This window comes from Pempheris klunzingeri, chromosome 5 (assembly GCF_042242105.1).
Source record: "Pempheris klunzingeri isolate RE-2024b chromosome 5, fPemKlu1.hap1, whole genome shotgun sequence".
Taxonomy (NCBI): domain Eukaryota; kingdom Metazoa; phylum Chordata; class Actinopteri; order Acropomatiformes; family Pempheridae; genus Pempheris; species Pempheris klunzingeri.
The window spans coordinates 9,126,694-9,149,555 of record NC_092016.1 but is presented as its reverse complement, the minus strand read 5'-3'; the positions used below and the strand labels follow the sequence as shown (position 1 = coordinate 9,149,555).

The 22,862-nt window shown below is 41.2% G+C and overlaps 1 protein-coding gene across 1 annotated transcript; it reads left to right on the top strand.

Annotated features, from left to right (window-relative positions):
- Positions 1–231: 231 nt before the first annotated feature.
- LOC139201370 (calcium-independent phospholipase A2-gamma-like) lies at positions 232–21,258 on the top strand. The gene is made up of 10 exons (XM_070830665.1): positions 232–354; positions 686–1,986; positions 3,132–3,281; positions 5,527–5,678; positions 5,998–6,092; positions 7,079–7,250; positions 8,285–8,342; positions 8,722–8,916; positions 17,462–17,657; positions 20,703–21,258. Exons 2-10 carry the CDS (start codon positions 751–753, stop codon positions 20,978–20,980), a joined length of 2,532 nt encoding a protein of 843 aa, XP_070686766.1. The 5' UTR covers positions 232–354; positions 686–750; the 3' UTR covers positions 20,981–21,258.
- Positions 21,259–22,862: the final 1,604 nt, after the last annotated feature.

Genomic DNA, 22,862 nt, shown 5'->3' with positions numbered 1-22,862 from the left:
ACAAAGGGGCTAACTCCGCCCATGCAGGACAGAATCGGTGCACGCTGGTAAATATTATCAGTTGATCTCTGCTACAGTTGAAGGCAGAGAGGAATTCGCTCAACCAATCAACATGCTCCATTTAAGGGGTCAAGTGATAAACAGCCAATTGCAGAGCACAGAGAACGTCACGTGACTATTGTTTTTCTCTTGACTGACGTCGTCACGTAGTCCTGGAAATCAAGTGTCAGGTCTAATGACCGTGTGTGTGTCTCCATACACTGTTACTTTTGTGTCAGCGTCAACGAAGGATGGCGACTTAATGAGATTTTTAAGTTTTCCCGGCGTTCGTGATACGAAGACGTAAAAACACTGGTATGGTTTATGTTTTGTGTGGCCTTTATGAATGCTGTCGAGTTAGCTAGCTGCGCTACTCTGTGTTAGCTACGAGCTAGCTTGTTCTCGATGTTCAAATATGTTACTGTGAGTAGAAGATAGCTATTTTGTTGTGCTCCCAGTTAGTATCACTTTCCAGGTTTCAGGTTTCACTTGAACACTGCTAAGGAGCCAGATTTAGAAGCAATGTCAAGCACCTGTAACAGCATGTTCTGATTCTGATTCTGATGCCATTGTCATTTCCATCATTTTCTTTATTTCTGTTTGCATGCTTTCATGTCCACATCACTTTTTTGTTGTTCATCACCAGGTTAATGAAAAAGGGGACCACAGACCTAATGTTTTGGATGGGACTAACTCTTGTGACTCGAAAGAATGACTCATAGATGGTCTCCAAATACCTGGGTGACTGTAAGCAGGAGACTTCATTTATGGCAAACAAATGCTTGCAAGTTAGCATCACTTCCCTTGTCTGGTACTTCTCGCTGCAGGGTTCAGGTACAACAAGCGTTTTGCTACAAGGTTGGTCGTCTTAGCTGGAGGCGCATCCACCACCTGAGGATCACTGGACGTAAGGGATGGGTCTTTAAAGCTAACCAGGCTAGACAAAGGCTTGGACTCCACACCAGCACCCTGTGTTTAAACACTTCGACTTCACGGTGGTCGGCTGGTTTGATTCAACACATGTCGCGGGTCAGGAACACACTGGACACAGTTTCTAAAGCTGTGAGTGGGTCACATACAGAACTTCTATCCAAAATCGCCAGACTCAAGCCAAATGCTTTAAAGGCGGGGAAAAAGGCTGAGGTTAGTGTTGAGTCAACACCAAAAGCCGAGGAGAGTGCAATCACACCTACTCTTGCTCATACTAATGCTGCTCCCCCTTCTACATCACCCACACTCAAACCTGTATGTAACTCATCCTCTGCCAGTACTACTGTTCCTACATCTGTTGCTACATTTGATGCAAGTGCCACTACCTCTACTCATCCTCAGAATTCTGCCGAAGCGACTGTCTCTGCCACAGTTGTGACTGTGGGTCAACTTAAGGAGAAAAGGCTGAGACGCGTTGTCCCCGCTGTCAAAGCCAGGAAGCAAGAAGAGCTTAAGCCTTCACTGAGTGACACTGAAAGCAAGAGCACAGCGTCAAAGCAAACCACACCACTCTTCCATCCCAGCACCTTTTCAGTCAGCCTGGATGAAACTTACAACTACCTGGCCCATCACATCAACTCTTACTTTGGCAGCAGTACAAAGACTCAGGACAAGAAAGTGGGCGATGTTGACTATTCCTCTGCCTCATCTCAGGTTAAACAACCTAGTGACCTCAAATCAGTGTCCGATAAAACAAGCTCTGCTGCTCCTGCTACCCCACCGTCCTCGAAGAAGGGCTTAGGACACTACCTGTCCTACTCAGCTCCCACTGTACAAGCCTTTGTGGGAAGCTACATTGCTCCCCTGGTCCCCAAATTTAGGGGAGAGTCCAAAAGTCCTACAGTGGAAGAGAAGAAGACTGAGGATGCACCAATCAAGCCAATTGAGGTCACTATTAATAAGGAGCAGAAGGTTGCAGAGGAGAAAGCTAAGAAACTTCTGCTTCAAAGGGAGAAGGTAGGTCAACAAAAGAAATGTTTCATCAGTAAATTTCACCGAATGTTATAATAAAATCACAATGAGCACGTATGGTCTTAGGTCAATCTAGATCTGATGAACACGCCTATATCGTGTCATTGATTTTTATTAGCATGATTTCATACTGCATTATGTAAACATTTGTCCTTGCAGTTCAGACACATGATCGGAAACATGATTCCCGCACAGTTCTGAGTATCTGGTATATTATAGCAGGGTGTCTACTGTCCACACGTTGGCCGTAGCTCTTGCTACTCTATATGTCTAATGTAGTGTGCTGACGTGCTGTTGGAGTTCTGGGAATCTGTTTTCAAAAATAACCCCCTTGTGGAGTTAGATGGCCACAGAAGGTGTGCACTTTATAGGCCAAGCCAGGCTTTTATGTTGTGGAGAGGTGCAGTAAACACAACTGACATTCAGTCTAAGGCCAGGCTGGAGTGAGTAATTTGAAACGGGGACTAATAATATGTTTTGTTTGAGTTAGCAGATAGCAGAAACACTGCATGGCTTATGTCCTTTGTCTGATGATATACAGTAGATTAAAGCAGGCAGGCTCTCGTCCAGTTCCATTGTTTTATTTAATCTGAGGGCCAGACAAGAAATCTGAGCCATGAAGGTAACAAAAGGTACTGAAAATGTATGTCTGACAATTGTTTAAAGTGATAACAGTTACTGAGAGGCAGATGATTGGCTGATTTAACCACTCTCCACAGTTAATTTGATCATAAAATGATCTAATCCTAAATTAATGAATGTGTCTTGTGAATGTGCTGATAAAACAATAGCTGTTAAAAAATACAGATACACAAACAAACAGCATTCAAAATATCTGACTGAGTTGTTGTTTAGGGTGTGGCCCAGTCAAACAAGCTTTGTTTCCCCATCAACTTAATGTCAGTCCTGTTGGGGACTGTAGTTTAGGCTTGTATTATCTGTATTGGACATTTGTTAATGTTTTTCGGTGATTGCTTTTCACCCTAGTTTAGGAGGTCATAAGAGAAAGAAATGAAACAATGATGACAGTATTCATTATTCACTTCTCCTCAGTTAGTTTTTAAAATTAGTCACACACCATGTCAGGGTTACACTTGGATCACAGCTAATGCACATTTGTTGTTTCCTAGATCATTGCAAGGGTGAGTGTGGACAATCGAACTCGGGCTCTGGTACAGGGTCTCCACAGGGCATCAAATGTAAGGGTCTACATCAACAGGGTGGAGGACCTTAGCTACCATCTCCTGGAGTTCCCAGAGACTTGTGGTGTTGCAGTCAAGGTGAGAATCTTTTCTCCTTTTCGTTTTTTCTCCTTTTTTCCAGAATGCTAACATCCAGAGGCTTTGTGAGGAAAGTGTGTGATATGTCAAAAGCTTCGACTCGTGTCACTAGGTCATGGTGTCCAGTCAGTGTTTACAGCAGCATGTTTCTTATACATACATTAATGTGCATGGATTGTTAAACTGTTGTAGCATTTAGATACAGTAGATAATGGCCTACTGCTTGTGTTTGGGAATTTTCCCATGCCGGACAAAACGTCAGAGCCCTGCAACCACATGCAGACTGCATACTGAAGCATTTATTTATGTCTCAGCCTTATCTGTGATGGTGTCAGGAATTTATTCAGTGCTAACCTATATTAGACCAAGGACACTTTTACTAGTGTGAGGAAGGTTAACCCTATATGAAAACCCAAGAACAGTGTTAGGCTCAAGATATTGTTGCAAGAATAATTTTTGATAGTTTTGCAAATGTCAATACAGATAAAGGAGACCGTTGTGGTGACTGACTGACCTACATTTGTCGTGCCTGATGCTGTCTTGCTGTGAGGGGGAAAAAAATGTCCTGGTTCCCCACAGACATTTATCCCAATTCTGTCTGTCAATTATATCCATCAATTTACATCCTGACAGTTTAATATCACCTCAATACAGACATTTCCAGAGGGATGTGCTTGTAGGATAGTTCTGACTCTGTTGACAGCAGCTTTATGTTGTTGTATATTCTCTACAACCAAGGCTTTAAAGGTGTAGTTAACCTTAAAACACCATAATTCAGTGGACACACCAGTTTTTGCTCTGCTTTCATTTGAGTGAGGATTTGATATGTATTTAGAAAGTAAATGGGTGCAAATGTCTCTTGAAATGACTTGAATTCCCAGTTAAAATTCAATGCACACATTAGGAAAATGCCCTAGACCATCAAGACCAAACTCAAAAGTTTTTGACTTGCAAGATCTTGTTTACCCACAAAAGCTGTCCAGCTATATTTACACACTATAATTTTATCACATCTCTCTTATTGTATTACTGTCTGGGGCCAGGTCACCCAGTTAGCAATGAAATCCATAATGTCATAATACAAACAAACTTTGAAAATACTGGATCAAAAACCAGTGATATGGTACCACTGTAAAATTACGACAAGTCATAACCTATTCGGCTTTGAGAATTCTAACGTTTGTCATTTGTAAAATTGATTTTTAAGTATGTAAATGTCCTTTGCCCAGAGTTAGTCAGTCAAATGAGTTCAAGATATAACAGTAAAGGAGCCACAACTAGGGGAGCAGCTAGTGGAGACTGCAAATGAGCAAAATGCAAAACAAAATTAGGTCAGTCCTCTTTCCCAGCTAAAGCCCCTCAGATTTGAAATACCTTGCCATCAGAAATAAAAGCATTGATTGATTTTTAAAGCTTTAAATACTGAAGCAAGATTATGACTTAAACAGGAGCAAATCAGTGAATACTGAGATACATGGGTTTATATAGCATACATACTGTTCTTAATAGTTGTTTTCAGTGTCACTGTTCTTAAGTGTTGGTTTTGGTCATGTCTCAAATACTGCTTATAGTAGTTGTTTATATGTTTATTCTATGTCTGTCTCTGTGCCTGTATTGTAGAGTTTTGTATTTATGTTTTATCCATGAAAAGCCCGACCAGGGAGGACTGCAAATTAGGTTCAGCTGGAAGTCCTACCTGCGCTGCATCAGTTTCATTATATTTAAATATTACAGTGCGTACATGTATCGTCCCTGTCAAATAAATCAATAAAAAATGTAAAAAAAAAAAACAATTGCAAATTGCAATGATCCCACCTTGCCCCCTTTGCTGGGTTCATTCTGATTAAACAATGACTTGCTAAATGGAAAAACTTGTCAATGTCGAGCCAATTTGTGAGAGACGGTGGGATCGAGCTCTCGTTCAGGAAGCATTGATTGTTTGTGCCCTTGTTTGAGTAGCTGCATGCTGAAAGAAAACCATAATAGGGGCAATGCAGTACGACTGGTAGTGAAAACAAATACAGGGATGGAGGGTAAATACAGCGGGGTGTCAGAGATTTATTATTTTGGACTAGCTGCATGCTGCAGTAGCTCCAACAACTCCAACTGTGAGGACAGGGTCCACATGCTGTGTGCCACATGAGTGAATTTGCCTGGCCAATTTTGGTGTGACCATATCACGGTGGACTGACCATGTTTTTCATTTCCACTTCTGACTACCGCAGTATGTTTATGTGTTCCTCAGGAGAAGGTTGTCCCTTGCCTGCTGCGGCTGACAAAGGCCAATGACCCCGGCCTGAGGGCAGCAGTCAGAGAAGCCCTCACTCTGGTGGGCTACCATATGCCTGTTAAAGGCCGGGGAATACGGATCCTGTCCATAGATGGAGGAGGATTAAGGTACTAGTTTAGCTCTTCTTGTACTCTTTATTGTAAGATATGAGTCGCTCATGGAAAGTCTTTTCAAAATGGAAATAAATAGGATTAAGCCAAGATGTTTTGATGTTTTAAAAAACAATCTAGCGCTTCTATTGGCAATTTCAGTCGGTCAAATAATTGTGTTCTTAAGAAACATTCAGTTAAATGGATAATGGTTTCGTGTTTGTCTTTTAATCTTGTTGAAAATCAAATGGCTCTCACTGTTTTTAGCCGATATGTATGCTCATCGCATTAATTTATGGCTCTTTATGCATGTCAGTGCCTGACTTTGTTCTTTCAGGGGACTTATGGCACTTCAGACGTTACACAGGCTGGAAGCCCTGACCGGCAAACCTATCTACAAACTCTTTGATTATATTTGTGGTGTCAGCACAGGTATGCTGTCCTCCTACCCTACTTCTGCATGTGTGTGTATATGTGTCTGGATTATCAGAGCAACATTGCAGACTGAACTGGCAGCACATGATCACATACTGACCCATTTTTTGGTCTGCCCTTGTTTTGCCATAAATAACACCACCAGCACCACTCTAATGTCAACGCTGCTGCTTTGTGCTGTGTACTTCAAATTCTTAAATATATTATAAAATTATATTTTTCATAAATAATGTAACCTCACTTGGTTTTAGGAATTGTCACAAGGTGGATTCATATCTTTTTTTTTTTTTTTACTTTCCTCTGTGTGCAAAATCACCACAAGGGGTTGCTGTAGACCATCCTCAGACTGTCTTCTCCATCTGCCACTTTGTTATTTTCCATTTCACAGCAGATTGAAAAACTGCATTTTATTTGCAGAGCACGTTGGCCTTTAATCACTACCAGAAGTGTCTATTTATCCCAAGTTCCTATCAGTTCTTTGTCTTAATCTCCACCAGTTGGAGGTATTTCATTTTCATACTCAAAGCGTAATGAAATCCACCTGCTAAATCGAATGATGTTCAAATCTGGTTAGTTTGATCACCCACATTTTTCAGGTACCCCGTCTCTGCCTTCACACTGTAGCACTGTAGTCAATTGGTAATCCTCCCAGTGATCTTCAATCATGGAGAGAAAGTGGTTGAGAAGTGTATCCCTGTAGTTTAATAGCTGCATTAATCCCACACACTTGCTATAAATGGATGGGTAATGTTCCTCTTGGTAGAAAATCCTTCAGGCAATTGGCCTTGCATCAACTCCACGCCTTGAGAGCAACAGCGTAACAAGCAATACACTATTTGCTCATTTATTCCCCAAATTATCATGTTGCATTACTAAAGGAGTGACTGAAGCTCTCACACTTCCTGTTTACAAAAATATGCCTCTGTGTGCTTTGTTAACTCGTACTTGTCTCAGTCTCATTCCCTCTTTTTTTCTTCACTCAGGTGCTATCCTAGGCTTCATGCTAGGTGTGTTCCAAATCCCATTGAATGAATGTGATGATATTTACCGGAAGTTGGGTTCAGATGTCTTCAAGCAGAACGTCATTGTTGGCACTGTGAAGATGGGCTGGAGTCATGCTTTCTATGACAGCGAATCCTGGGAGAACATCCTCAGGTCAGTTCCCTTATCGCTGCAGGCAGACTGGTGGCTGTAACTAGTTCATTTGGAGTCATGTTAAAATGCCATTAAAGTGGTAAAATGGTTCAAACTTGTTATGTTTTGTCCTTTGCTCTAATTCATGTCTTGTTGAATGTTTTTTTTCACTACATTATAAAAGTAAACATATATTTGGACATACTTCACTCAAATTAGGAAGTCCATCAAAGTTAACACCATACCTGCTCTTTATTTTTGTCAAAGTTATGTTAACATTATGTGAAAATTTAAATTTCATGTTTATTTACAAAGTCTGTACTGCAAAAGTAATGTATCTTAGATAACCATAGATAACCTAATTTCTCAAGTTTCACATGATATGGAAGTTAGTTATTATATTATGATATTATTGGAATAACATGTTAATGATTAAAACCACCGCTGCATGTGTAAATATAATTAGACTCAGCAATCGAATAAAGTAGAGGATGACTGATAGCGATTTGGCCGATATAATAACGATAGTTTGGAGCGGGAATAATTTAGTAGCCGGTAAATTAGCCGATATCACCCTCTCGCATCTGGCTGCACCCTGCTCCCCACACACACACACACACACACACACACACACACACAAAAATTACCACCCATTAACTTATACAAATATGTATATTAAAGATTAAAGTGCCTTTAGGAGTAGCCCAAAAATACGACCACCAACATAAACAAAACTAAGTGATGCCTCTTGTGACTTTGCAAAGCTTCGTGAACGTCTGAGTTACGTCCATAATCCGATCCGGCTCCCAGGGATAGACGGCCTCTAAGATCAAGTATATTAACCATACATAAGCTGTTGTAAATGGCCTAAAACCTTTAGAACAGTAGAATAGTTCTTTGAAAATAATTATGGCCATCACAAAATGATTTCATTTTCCATTAACTGATATGCTGGAGGATTTTTGTGAAGCTTGCAAAAAGAAATCTTAAACACATAATACGATCCAAAATTCACTAAGCCGGAATATAACATCATCCTATCTTCCCTTCCACAGAGAGAAAATGGGCTCTCACCTCCTGGTAGAGACTTCAAGAAACCCCGAATGCCCCAAGGTAAGCTTTAGAAGATGGTCTGACTCATTCTTCCCTCTTGTTTGGTTCTGGCACTGACCACTGAGCCTTCGCCTCGCCTTGTTTACTGGGATATTACAAAGAAAGCTCCTTTCTCTATCTCTATCCTGCATACCTCTGCATGACAAGTGGATTGAAAATGCACTCTGAAGCCATGTAAGACAGTGAGGATAAAGAAATATATAGGATTTCACATGTGAGCAGACTCCTGTGCGGCTCACAGAGCAGAGATGATACTAAATTGACCTGTCAGGTTGTCGGTCTGAATATTATGCCTGCATTTTAGATCTGTTTGGTAGTAAAATGCTGCATCATGCTGAAAAAGAGAAGTGAAGTTGTATGTAATTTCCTTTACCTATAGGTGGCAGCGGTGAGCACTATTGTGAACCGGGGCACTTCTCTGAAGGCCTACGTGTTCAGGAACTACAACCTGCTGCCTGGGTTGCGCTCTCACTACCTGGGGGGCTGCCAACACCAGCTGTGGCAGGCCATCCGCGCCACATCAGCAGCCCCGGGGTATTTCCAGGAGTTCACCCTGGGAAATGATCTCCACCAGGTCAGTCCCACTCACAGCAGTAACAGGCAAACAGAGAGGGCGGTACTGCACCAATCATGATGGATCTGGTGCTTAAATCATACAGTTTATCTCTGAAATATCTCCCGTCACTGTTGGTTACAAAAGAGGGGAAGTTGGGAAAGATGCATTCTGCATTTAGAATAAGCCTTAAGCTGATGCTTTTATCTTGAATGACTGTCATGAGTACAACTTACATAAGCTTAAGTTCTTAGATAACCACCATTACAGGCAAAGAGATCATGTGTCTGGGTTACAGAACATAATGAGTGCTGTCTTATGGGCTTTTTACTTCAGCAGCCCTCAGAACTGATTGGTCATTTTCTGCAGTACAACATCTCAACAGTCAGATTTCGGCTTCTAAGGAACCATTTTATGCATCACAAAGCTTATTTTTTTCGTAATTAGTTTTTGATTCATTGGGTCAAGAGGAGTGAAAAAGTGGCTGGGTCAATAGATGTCTGTGAGATGTCCTTGCAATGATTATTTAACACCATTTTTGGTACTTTACACTGTAACGCACAAGTGGATTTGATATTGGGAAGACACAAAATGAAAATACGGGACCTATCTCTGCATTGCTTTGTGTAGTCATGGTAAAAAAAAAAAACTCTGTAAATAGTCGAGTCCCTAAAGAGCCTGTGTGTGCATATTTACAAATCTGCTTGTGCTACCCTTAAAGCCAAAGGTGAGGTCAGTTTTTGACCCGTAATTCTTGAACTGTCTCACCAATTAATTAAGTGTTACTTGGGTGAGCTTGAGTCCAAATAATATAATATATAATATATAAACTTGGCCAGTTTCAGAAAATTTATGTAGGGACATATTGAATATTGGAGGAAAACACATAGTTTTCTCTCACAAATCTGTTCGTTGTAATTATGTCTATTCTATAACATTTTAACTGTTTGGCTGTTATGCATGCAGACAGTGTAAGTCAGTTGTGATATTTTATGTACATTGTTGCTGTGAAGGCTTGTTTTGTACTCACACTCTCTTTCACACCATATATTTACACATGAAGTGACAATTTAACTGCAGTCCTCTGCCATAGTAATACAGGGCTTATTGCTGGGCTGCAGGATTGAAATGCCCTGTACAGTCAGTGTTGACAGTGGAGAGTTTGAAGGATTTTGAGAAGCCTAATGAGAAAAAAATCCTCTGCACAGCATGTGAGAGGGAAGAACTGCATTTCCGTCCTGCCTGTGTTTATTTCCAGTCAGTTACATTTTGACAGGAGAGTGAGGGGTAGAGTAGCAGTGAGACACACTTAAATCCATCTCCACTAAACAGGTATGCATTAGCCATCAGTAACACAACAAACCGCCAGTCTACTCTACCGTTTTACTGATCAATACGTATGGCTACTCTGTTTGCCTTTAGCTTTTCAGTGAAAGGGCTTAGGCATCAGAGAGCACAGGAGAAATAAGAAACCACATGAGTGGAGGATAGTACAATATTAGAAAACAAGTAAGTATAAAATTCACTTTGACAAAGTGCTTTGAAAAAAGTTGCTTTGAGCAAAGGAAATCATAGAGGAAGTCATTATGCACCACTTCTCTTTGAGTATTCAGTTGAGATAGGCTGTGTTTGACCTGTCATATCCAGATCAACATCTCCTTGAATTGACATTCAAGCACAGATGCAGTGTAAAGACGGACAAACTCAACGGAGACACGGCACATGTGATTGAGCATGTGTTTGCATCAAAGGCAATATCCCATGTTGCCACACTCCCACACTCTTAATTGGAAGCTCTGTTAGTCGTGTAGGTGAATGGGGAAGTTCAGGGGGAGAGAATGAAAGAGACTGGTTGATGAAAACCCACCTGTGGTGGGAGATTTCCCCAGCTTGCCGTCTAGCAGGTCTCATCCTTCTCTGAGATGCATAAATTAGCCCAGTGCAGTGTTTCCCTCATCACACACAACTGTTTGACTGCTACATCTGCCTCATTAGAATAGAAAGACAGACAGTCTAATTATGAAACTGCTTCTCTAAACTCTGTTAGCTGCCGGCAAGAAACCTCATACTGTGAGAAGATGAGACACAATCAGTAATTTAATGTATTTAACATATGTGACATGAATCAGTCGCGTTTATGTTTTATTTTAAGTTAATTCATATCAAAAGAAAATTTTAAATGATATGGGGGGAAAAGAGGGCTACAGTCCTGATTTAGTAACAAGTACTCTTTTTTTTCCCTGCTCAGTAAATCTTTAGAGAATATTTTAAGGTGGTATTTTACCTTGACTGGCAATTCCTGTGATTTGAGCTTTTGCTCATTTATTCAACTTTTGTATCCCTTTTTATTTTTGGAACGCTATTTACCAGTTTTCAGCATGACTGAGGGTATTCTACTAGTATTTGGTTTGATGTGATTTGCTATTCCATTAATTGACATTGATATGAAATAAGCAAAAAATAATAACCTCATCAAAGCCATGGTAAAGCAATCTATAGAGATATAAAATGAATGAAAAGATTGACAAACTATGAAACTTAATAAAAGTTTACAGAAGCATCCATTGTGTTTCATTATTACATTTGGTTTGTTAAATTTAATTTAAAAGATGCTGATCTCAGAATAATAAGTTTGACCTGTTTCCACTTTCAGTGATAAAACAAAAGGTAATTTACTGAAACACAGGATGAAAATACTTAAGATATAGATTTTAATGAGTTTTCAAACATGATTGGACAGCGTGATCTAAGATTAAGAACAGCATGTATCAAATTTTATATTAAAAGTTCCTTCTAATATACATTTTCATACGGCTTTCAGCCACTTTCCACATGAACCTCGCCAGCTTTAAAATGCCACCCAGCCTCATAAAGCCTGATGGCTTTATGCACTGGCCACTTGAGCCAACTAGACCAGTCGTGAGCATAACGTGCTGTCTGTAAGATGTCAGGATTCCCTAGAGAGAGAGTCATCTCGCTCTTTTCCACAAACGCCCACAGAGTTTTCCACTTAATTCAGGCCCCAAACAATTACTCTTTTGTATGGTGAGCCCAGGAGAGTTGCCATGCCATGTGCTGAACGAATGCCGGAATTCTCAAGCAGCATTTCAAGAAAGTTGTGATTGTTTGCTGATGTTTCTGTGATTCTGCAGGCTGGAATGGAAATCTGACGGAAACAGATTCACACTGGAAAGGCAGGGTTAATTGTAACTTGGAGCAAGACCTTTTGAAGCAGAGCAACCATGGTTTTATCAAAGCCTCACACTTGCTACCATAGCCATGCCTTAGTGAGGGTAACAAGGGGAAAAGAGCAAAAAAAAAAAAAAAAAAGGAGATGAAGGGGGAGGAGGTTCCACATTAAAGCTCTCTTGGTTATCTCTGCTCTAAAGAACACAGAAGTAGAAGACGTCAGACATTTCACAATGGATGCCAGGGCATGCTTGGAATGGCGAGGAGGGCCCAATTTTTTCCGCCTAGTTGCCATGGTGTCTCCTGAGGCGATGGGGAGGAATGGGAGCATGTTTTGTGCCCACCTCTGTCAGCATTTGATGGGAGGTATGGCATCAGTGGGCCACCACCCCCAGCGCAAGCTCTTGAGAGCCCCAACATGGCACAACGCTCAGCAGAAAGACTTCACACAGTTTAAAATGGCGTAGGTCACATCAGCACTTACATACTTTGCTAATGAATGAGTGAATGAGTCTAAGAATTCATTAAATGTGGGAGCTTTGGCCAAAGAGCTCTGTCAGCTTGATTCTGTGTGAGGAAAGAGACATAGGGTCTCATATAATTAAATGCCATTCCAAAAGTGCAGTTCTACAAATCCTAACCTTTTGGGTGACCTTTTTCTCTTACTTGCCTCGTCATGGCCACTGGAGGTGAAGGTAGTGGCCATAAATTACATGCTCAGGGCCACAGTGCTTTTCAGATGACACAGAGAGGAGGAGAGGTGGTGGATTCTGTGAGGGTATAAGTATAAGTCTGAGCTTTTAGCCACTTCCTCATCCCAACCCTCTCTTCCTGTTTTAAGGCCCCAGAGCTTGGCCTGGAGGCTGTTAGGAGGATGGAGCTCAGACTTGTGAGCCCTGCTGCAGACAGCTTCCTCCTCCCAGACAGACTCAGGATCTTTGTCCCTTGTGTACAAACATGTACACTTGGCTTCTCTGATTGTCATCTCAGTTTCCTCCCCTGACTGCCCTTTTTGTTCTGTTATATACATGTTTTCACTCATGCACAAACACTTGTTTGGGGATTAGGCCAGTCCTCTGATTGTGCTGCTTTGCATCACACTTACTGTAGCAGGCTGCAGTGCCTCCAGATAAGAGTTCTTGAAATAAATCACAGCTTTAAACCTTGCATTACAATGTATTGATATGCAAGTGTGTGTTCAGTCAGCTCTCCTCTGTGCAGCAAATTAGCTTTAAAATGGCCAGTAGATGACTAAATATGATGGACAGAAAAATTACGTTATGAATTATATTATTAAATTGTCAAATATGTACAAAAAGCCTCAAGGCAGTCTAGACTATCTAGAATAAATATCACGTAGAGGTTTTTGCACCCATTCATAGCACTGCACAAATTGTCATAGTTTAATCTGAATTGCTACAGCTAGCAGGGATGATTCATTGCTTTAATAGTGGCTGCACATGTGTGGTCACGTATTCTCCGAATGTGTGGGAAAAGGTAACTGTGGACAGTAGATCTCAATTTCTTTGCCTGCCTGGGGCAAAGTTGGCACACACACATATGCGTCCCTCCTCTATTGACAGCCTGGGAAGATGACTTGAACCTCAATGTGACCTTTGGGGCCTATAAAAGAGAAAGGCACTGGTCGGCGTAATCGGTTAATACGGCATGTAGACCTCTGACTTGACCTGGCCACCACTTAAGAGTGGCACTCTTCACACTACCATCGTTGTCATTCTCGTCCTTGCTCATCACAATAGTGGCCTTTATGTGGACTGGATGCCATTCTGGCAATTAAATTTTCAATGAGCAGATTTATTTTTCTGATTACACAGGGAGTCACTGAGAAAGCTTACCTTTATGTGCAAACAGTGGGGATTGATTTTGAAGATTTAGAGGTATTCAGAGTACACAAGAGTGTTTTTTTATAGCAGCCTAATTATCTGTTTTACCGATTGAATGACCACCGCTGGAAAACAGTCTGGTTATTGTGACAGGCATAATCAGATGTCCATGGCTTATGTAATGCTTTCCTAATTAATCATTTGAGAGAATGGAGCCTCATTGGCAGAGCCTCATAATAAATCATGACAGAGCTCAATGCCTCTCAGTCCAGCCATGTCAAAGATGGATGTAATGACTACAGCTGCTCATCGGGACTGGAATGTGTGAATGCTACACCACATGTATGTGGTGGATTCAACTCATTTAGATTTTAAGCAAGCGCTCTCTTCTCTTCTATGTTGTAGCCGCTCATAATGACCCACGGGTTAGAGAGGCAGAGAGAGAGCGAGAGAGAGATGCAGAGGCACACTGACTGAATGAAGAGGATGAAGTTTGCTGTCCCAGCTAATGGGAGCTGACATACACTGGGGCGTGAAATGACTTTTACTGATCCTGACGATAGCACCTCTTTCCTATTCAAATCAGCTCTCCCCCTTCAAGACAGCCTAAACTGGAGCAATGAAGATAAGCTCCCAGAAGTTAATGAGAGAAGTGCAATTCAAAACAGCTTTGCAAAGGACCTATAAATTTTGCAGTCTAAATTTTGTATGTTTATCATGGGTTTTATCATTCAAAGCTATATATCAGTTTAATTGGCCATCTGAAGAAGTGAAACATTTCCCAATTGGGGTAGGAGCCCTAATTAGTTGAAAACTTGTTTTAATTGAGCTACAGGAAGATGAGAAGCTGATTTGTGAATCAAAAATTAGACCCCTGGAGGGCAAAGGCAAGGCCAGTGGCGCTGTGATCCCACTGGAGTGTCAACAAACGGCCTCTACCGGAATCGAGGAACGCTGTCAAAGCAATGCACTAAGCCTTTCAGGAAGGCAAAATGAAAACTCACCATTTTAAAATTCAGTTTCCGTTCAGACTCTGAGGTTTTACTTTTGTCAGATGGTCACGACTGACAAGGGGTGTATCCTCAGAGGACATATATTCATTGACACATGATGTGTTTGAGTGAGTTACATTGAGTCATTGTAAGTCTGAGCAGCGCTACAGCTCTAAATCCTCATAAATGGAAGTGACCTTTGCCTTCCCTCATGCTGCGTGTTTGACAGACAGCTTGAGTTTGCCATTTTGTATGCAAAGCCCATTTGCAGTTTGTCTTAAGTAGATCATTGTCTCCAGCTTAACTCTTCATCCAAATAAGCCCTGGCCTCAAGAAACTCCTGTATGACTATGTGGCATTGGGCCAAGTATGGATATCTCACTGAAAAGTGGCATTAAACCAGTGCAGCTTCAGCATCTGCCAAGCAGTTCTCAGTGTAGGTACCTCAAGGAAGCTTGTTTGTTGACGACAGCTGTGGAAGGAGATGACGGGTGCAAATTATCTTCTGAATTATTGATTCTTCCAAAAGTTCAGAGCGCCACACACAAAGAAAACCTACCAGTCTCCCAGTGGCACCACAAAAAAAGACTTTCCGTAAAGGCCTCAACTATGTTCACTAACTCTGAATTGCCCGAGCAGGTGCACTGAAATGGAGACAAGTTATAGCATTCAACTCCTAGCTCACAGGAGCATTGTGTAGCTGGCTTCTAATGTTACATGCCTTGGCTCTTCGTGCAAGGCCAGCCACTGTGCTTGTGAAACTTGCCCCCAGCTATCAGCACAAAGACCCCATGACTGGACCCAAACTGTTGCCATAATTGCCACTGAGTTCAGAAAATGAAACCTCTCACAGTGGTGCAAGTGATAAGAAAACTGCTTAGTTGTTTTGTTTCCAGCTGGGTTTGTCTGGTGCTCACTACAGCGCAAGTCCCTCTAAGTCTCCATTAGGAGCAATTCCAATCCAGCCATTTTCTCCCTCTTCTGTGATTCATTTCTTGGTCTGCCAGACACCCTACTGGTGCATAATGTCGTGCTTTGGACAAACGGCTGCCTCAGCAGTTCTTCCATGCTTTGGCAGAGATGGAAGACACACAAAGAGGGTTTCACTCTGCCACAGTGAGATGGGTGCTCTCTGAGGCTTTGGCTCTCACAGAAAATTCTCCCAATAACCAACTGTAAGGTTTTTAAAGGGATAGACATTTCTAGCCGGTTTTATATCATCATAGTGTTGGTAGTATATGCAAATGATCAATGCTACTGGCTTAAAGGGAAAGTTATTACTGTTACCTTACTGTTAAGTCAGTGACTGATAAAGATGACTGAAAACAGTTCAGTCTTATATAACTGTATAAATACTTTGCTATCAGCATGGTAGCATTGTCATTGTGAACATATTACCAGGCTGACTGTAGCATGTAGCCCAAAGACTGCTGTGCCTGTGAGTCAATTGAAACACACGCAACTCTGTAGTCTTGTTTGACTATTACAGTAATGCTGAATTTTACTTACTTTACTTTACTTTGCTGATTTTTCTGTCATTTCCCAATGTCACTAAAAGGTTTCAAATAGAACTTTGTATTAAAAGCCACAGCAAGTCATTTATGAAGCATCTGCTATCATGTGAGCTATTACTTGGTGCAGTGCCCCTGGTCTAACAACAATGGCTCTCTTTGCAGTTTTATTTTCCTGGTCTTTGGATTGATGATACAATTTTTCAGTCCAGCTCCCTGAATGATTAGCAGACCTTTGCCTTGGTAGGCAGCCCTCATATTCCACATCACACTCTGTGCTCCCACAGATTTGTACAGAGTCGTTGTTCGGCTGCGACACTGCAGAAGTGTGCTGAAAATATGGGATGTTCCCTCCCCTCTACTCCCCAATGCTCAGTGTGTGTGAAACCATGTGACATATGCTGCCAGGAACACGTATCCACATCATTATATGCATTGACTCTAAGCAGGCATGAGCTTTCGATCAAACACACACATACACGCAGTCACATGAACAAGCACTCTTCCCCCTAGTGAGTCCCCAGACACTTGGGGCCCTGGGGTTCCCACCCCCCAGCCTGGCCTCTTTAATGAGGACTGGCCCCTGTGCGTTTGATCCTGCTGCCAGCCCGCGGCCCCGCGGCCCCTCAGCCTCATGCCTATTCAACAATCTCGACAGCCTCTCCAGTTACTCCCCCATTGCCTTGGGTAGACTATGGATCCAAAGCAATAGCACTCCTGGGTGGTTGTTCGATATCAAAGCCAGTCTGAGTGAAACTGTGAGAGAAGAGGAAAAAGGAAAAAAAAACAACGATTTAGCTCTGTGCTTTGTAGACTAACAAGCAGCTCTGTAACTGCACATTGATTTGTTCTTTTTCTTTCGTCAGATGTTCTTCAGAAATTTCATCTATTGACTGTTAAAATCCATGAAAGGTTTTGATGTTTCAAATGCCAATTAATTGGTTTCGCTGACTGTGGTCTTGGCTTAAAAAGACATTCACATCCTGGAAATGGAGTCTCTAACGTAACACTTCCTCTGTTTTGTGCACAGGATGGAGGTCTGCTGATTAACAACCCCACAGCACTGGCTATCCACGAGTGTAAGTGTTTGTGGCCTAACACGCCCTTGGAGTGTGTGGTCTCACTCGGTACGGGCCGCTATGAAAGTCCCAGCAAAAACAGCGTCACCTACACAAGCCTCAAAACCAAACTCACCAATGTCATCAGCAGCGCCACAGACACTGAGGGTAAGTGACAGTCACTGCAAAATGTTAAAGGTGTTTTATGCAGTTTAGAGTTGAGTTTTCAAGGTCCTCATAACTTTTTTAAGTAGTTCTACTGTGGGTAGACAAAATAAAGTAAATAAATCACATTGGCTTTAAAGACCACGAATTTATAATAAAAAGACTGTGTTATAAGCTGGAAGGTGTGAGTGTTCATCAAGCGCAGACTAAACTAAACTAAAAGTCAGGATATCTTGGGTGCAGCTGCTTTAGTTTTGACCAATCTTTTTATAATTTGTCTCCTATTAGTCTCCCAAAACTACACAAAATGGAATTGCAATACTGAATATCTAAATATACTCAATCTGTGGACTGCCCACATTTATAAAACTAAAATGGATCACATATGGTTGACTTGATTAACCATAAAAGTGGCCAGACACTCAACATGTTATGAGTTTCAAAGCAACAGAAGACCATTGGCAGATAGTCAAAAACATCTTATTATTTTTGTCCAAAATAATCAAAAATACTGAAACACTACACAGTATGTCAGTAAAAACACACATACACATCACACATGCAGTAACACATTTCACATAAAAACCATCACATGCCAAGTGCAGACAAGCTGCACCATCAAAGAGGAACTATAGTCAGAAAATGAAACTCACCGTTCAGCCAGAAAGTGGATGGAAATGAATGGTATATAACCTAATGCTGCAATGACACTGTGCAATGTTGATGTAGTTGCCTTGTCTGTTATTGTCTGTACATGAAGATTAAATTAATACAAGCTATACTCAGAATGTATGGAGACTTGAATGGATGCTGCCCTCTGTTTCTGTGTCATTTATGTGGGAGGGAATTGGGGTTTGATGTCACCAGTGTGGAAAATGCTGCACTGCAGGTTGACTGTGTTCTGGATACGTCCCATCGTGGACCTCTGTAGTGGCAACCTCTTCCGTCTCCTTATCACCTCTGGACATGGGCACCTCTGCTGTGCCTAAATTTGGCTCGGTCCCCTCCCTGTTGCTGCTGCTGTGGTGCAGTGTGTGACCTAGATGCTTCTCTGCGCTTGTTCCTCCTGTATTTGGGATTAAGCTCTCCCCAGCTCTCCAACGGGCTTTGTTATTTAGAAATAGGAGATTAGCAAGAGTGTTTATCACAGATTTTCTCTTTTTCAAAAGCTTCCCTCCTGTCCCAGTGTTCACAAGCCTCCTACTTTGTCTTAACGTGTATCAGTAGGGCTTGGTTTGTTGTTGTGGACAGATAAGGCTGATCTAATGGGGTTTTAGAAGTAAACAAAGCTCCTCATGGAACTGGCTTGTTCTCACTCGCAAACTCGCTCAGTCAGTTTTAGCAGGCCATAAATGATGTTCTCCATAAGGTGGAGCTGCAGTTTCGACCTGCAGATGTAGAAATTTTAATGTCACCACATACAGGCCAGGAAAATAATAGCTAATGCAACTTTACCTCTTATGTAATTGTTCTATTGAGTATCCAGTCGGCTAGTCTTGGTTTGCTACAATAAGCGAGCAAAAACATGTTTTGTGCTTTGTACAATTGTTAGCATTGTGCAGCAACATTAAATCCATTAAAATCAGTGTTGCCAGCTGTACAATAACTATCACATTTCTTTTATAGTTTAGCCTTTTTATGAATTAAGATGCATTATTGGAAAAGTCGTCGTTTCATGTTTTTGGGTAAGAGCGAAGTGGTCTGATTATTCCCTGGACATAAAATATGGAAATAATATATTCTGAAAAACTGATGTGAAGTCATGTCTCTGTTGAGAACCCATGAGACAGCCGAGCACTCACAACCTCTTTTGAAATCTGTGACTGCTTTGCTTTGTTGAAAAATGCTACACGTGCACGTCTACATTAGCTTCCATGCTAGGACGCTGTAGCCTGCACAATAAATGTCTGTAGTCGAAAGTGCTGTGAACCTTCTTCACACCAAGTTATCGGTATGCTAGAGCCTGGATTTGAATAGTTTATGATAGTACATAATTGTGGAGTCTTTGTATGCTTATTTTGTTTTTGGTTACCTGGCAATGCTGTTTAAAGACTAAATCCAGCACAGGAATGATGACTTCCTATGTAAACAGATTTCTCCCCCTAGAACAGTGAATATTTAAATCTGTCTTTATACAGCTGCAGACAATAAATTAGAGACCGATTATTTCCACCTCATGCCCACATATTAATCTCTTCTGTTGACAAAGTTCAACAGCCAGCACCAAACTTGTTACACTGATAAGTCTGGAGCTGCACGCTGGTATCTGTCAGAAGCAGGAAATGTCTGCCATTGAAATGGTGGAGAACGAGTGAACTGTAATGAGATAGAAAAACCGATTTAATCTTGAATGTACCACATATTTTTCATCTTAACGAGCAATCTCGTCTCAGGAATTTCGTAGCTGCACATCTCTTACTTTTACTCCTCAGCGTATAACTTTTCAGAATGTGATAATTCAGCGTAGTTACATGAACTGTTTAAAAAAAAAAAAATGCAAGTAATCAAAGTCAACAAAACGCTCCAAATGACCTTCTAGATAAATTACTCCGTGTAGAGTTTTGCTCCACAGCCTCAAAGGCAGCTGGTTGTAATAGAATCGATGTCTGCACTGCTAAATTGCTGTGGGAACACAGAGAGAATCACCCGCCGTCACCCTTTTGCGTCCTTTGTGCTTGTTTACCCTGTGATTGCTACCCACAGTCTGTTTGTATGCGTTTGTATGTTGTTGATATTAAACCTTTCAGACGTAGCATTTGAAAACAACCATGACTGACAAGCCAGACATTTTCACTTGATATTAACTCTCACCCTCAGCCACGAGCGATCACCCTGCAACACTTTAATGTTCTCACAGCGCTGACGGACAAGTTTTGACTTTGCTCACCCTTCTCACTCTTAACATAATATTTGAATGTTTATACATATTGGTACTATTAGGAGGTTAATTGTGGTTCAATGTGAGCTTAATTTGGGGCTGTCTGTAAAATGTCATGTTTGTTTTTTTTTTATTTGCGCGGCCTCACTCACCTCTCTTCCTCCCTCCAGAGGTTCACGCCATGCTCGACGCCTTCCTCCCTCCTGACACTTATTTCCGCTTCAACCCCTACATGAGCGAAGATATCTCCATGGACGAGAGCCGCCAGGAGAAGCTCAACCTGCTGCAAGCTGAGGGCATCCGTTATCTGGAGAGGAACGAACTGAAGCTGAAGAAGGTCGCTCGCATCCTCTCAAGAGAGAAAAGCTTCGTCCAGAGGATGGCTGACCGGGCCAGGCTCATGGGTGACAAGTATAACGGTGTGTCGTTTCGCTCCTCTGAACTCTAGATCAAACACAAGCCACCTTTACCTCACATGGAAACTCTTCCGTTATTCTAAATTGTCAAGAATATGTCATGTTACCACGATTAGTGTGTCATAGTTGTTGACTTCTTGACCTGTAGCTCTGAAGAACATGGTGTAAATGCACAAGCAGGTAATGTATCCTACATGCCAAGCATTACCATCCTCCTCACTCATACTTTACACTTTGATACTGATTCTGCATTGAAAATGCATCTGGTTGTCATTGTGGTTAGCGGCTCTTAACTGTTAACGGACATGTGGATTTGAGAATTGCCTAAATAAGGATTCACTGTCAACTTTGTTAGCAAATGCAATAGCAACATCAGGAAATATGCTTATTTGCTCCCTTGCTGAAAGTTAGATGAGAAGATCAATGCCACGAACATACTGTATTTTTATGGTAAATACTGAAACCACCAGCAGCAGCAGCTTAGCTTAGCTTAGTTTAGCTTAGCTTAGCTTAGCATAAAGACTGGAAATAGGGAAACGGTTATTACTGAATGAGAGAGGTGTTGAGCTCCTCATCTAATTTTCATCTCCTAAAAAGCAGAATACTGTAAAGCCCTACAGTAGCCAGTAACAGTTTTAACAACTGAGCACTTTTTAAGCATTTGCTTTCTTGTTAAGTGTTCATTGTGGTATCCAGTATATCTTCACAAACCCGTGTTTGTATTTTAACAAAAAAAAACGTGTAGATGGGATATATGCGTTATCGGGATATTTGTTAAGCCAGGCTTCCACCCTGTAACACTAAAAAACGATAATGTACAAAAGTAAGGAAACAAATTATCTATATTTTTTGACATTTCTCAGTTGTGATGACACAAATTTGCACATTTAACGATGCAGCTACTGGTCAACTGTGCAATTGTATACTGATAAAAGTAAAATGGGTACATGAGGGCCGATTTCAAGAATTACAGTATTGCATATGTTGAATGTAAATGCATGTTGTATTTAAGATTTTACACACAAAGACAAGCCAATATCTAGTAAACAAAAATTAAAAAACTACAATGAGGTGCATGTGGCAAAGATTTACCTTAATATTTAATTATAAAAAGCCTGTAAGGATTAATAATGATTATATATAAATATATACAAAATGTATAAGTATCCAAATGGAACCTCACTGTCAAATGATGCAACTTTTATGTTTTATTTTAGCCCTTAGAGTATTTTAAGTTCGGTTGTTTCAAACGCTTTTATCATTGTGTGCTTGATTGTTTGGTTTTATGGATTCCCCACAGGCTACTCACATTTTCTGCTCTGTCTGCAGCGTGCCCTCTTTCCCTTTGATGCCTCCTCTCAAAAGTCTCTTTCACCCTTCCTTCCTTGAAGTGCGGTGTTTCAGTCCCCACTCTGCTGTGCTGTAGCGTTTGTAAAAATCATGCAGCTTTTAGTTGGAGGACTCGTGTAAAACAGATTGCTGCATATTGACTTGTCGTGGCTGAAAATCATCTTAATGGCATATACTGCTTTAAAAAAATGCACTACAGACGCTCATTTCCATGCTTAACCTGATCAAGTACTGTATAAATGATACAACAATGTGTCAGTCACTCCCCAGAGGACCTGAGGTAAAACAGACAGAGATTTTACCCAGATTAATATAATTCCACTGTTCTCCTGTTGGTCCTGTGTAAAGACTGTTTGAGAGTGTAAGTAATTAAAACCCATCACTGAACATCGCTGCTTCTTGCCTCCTAATTATATGAATTAGGTGATTGTAATCTGAGTAAAGCTGCTGTGGATCTTCTCAGGATGTGAGGGACGTGCGGGTATCAAGCTGGTAACTTGTACTGACAACTGCTTAATTATTCTAGGAGAGATCTGAGTGATACAGACCCTCACCTCATTTTCT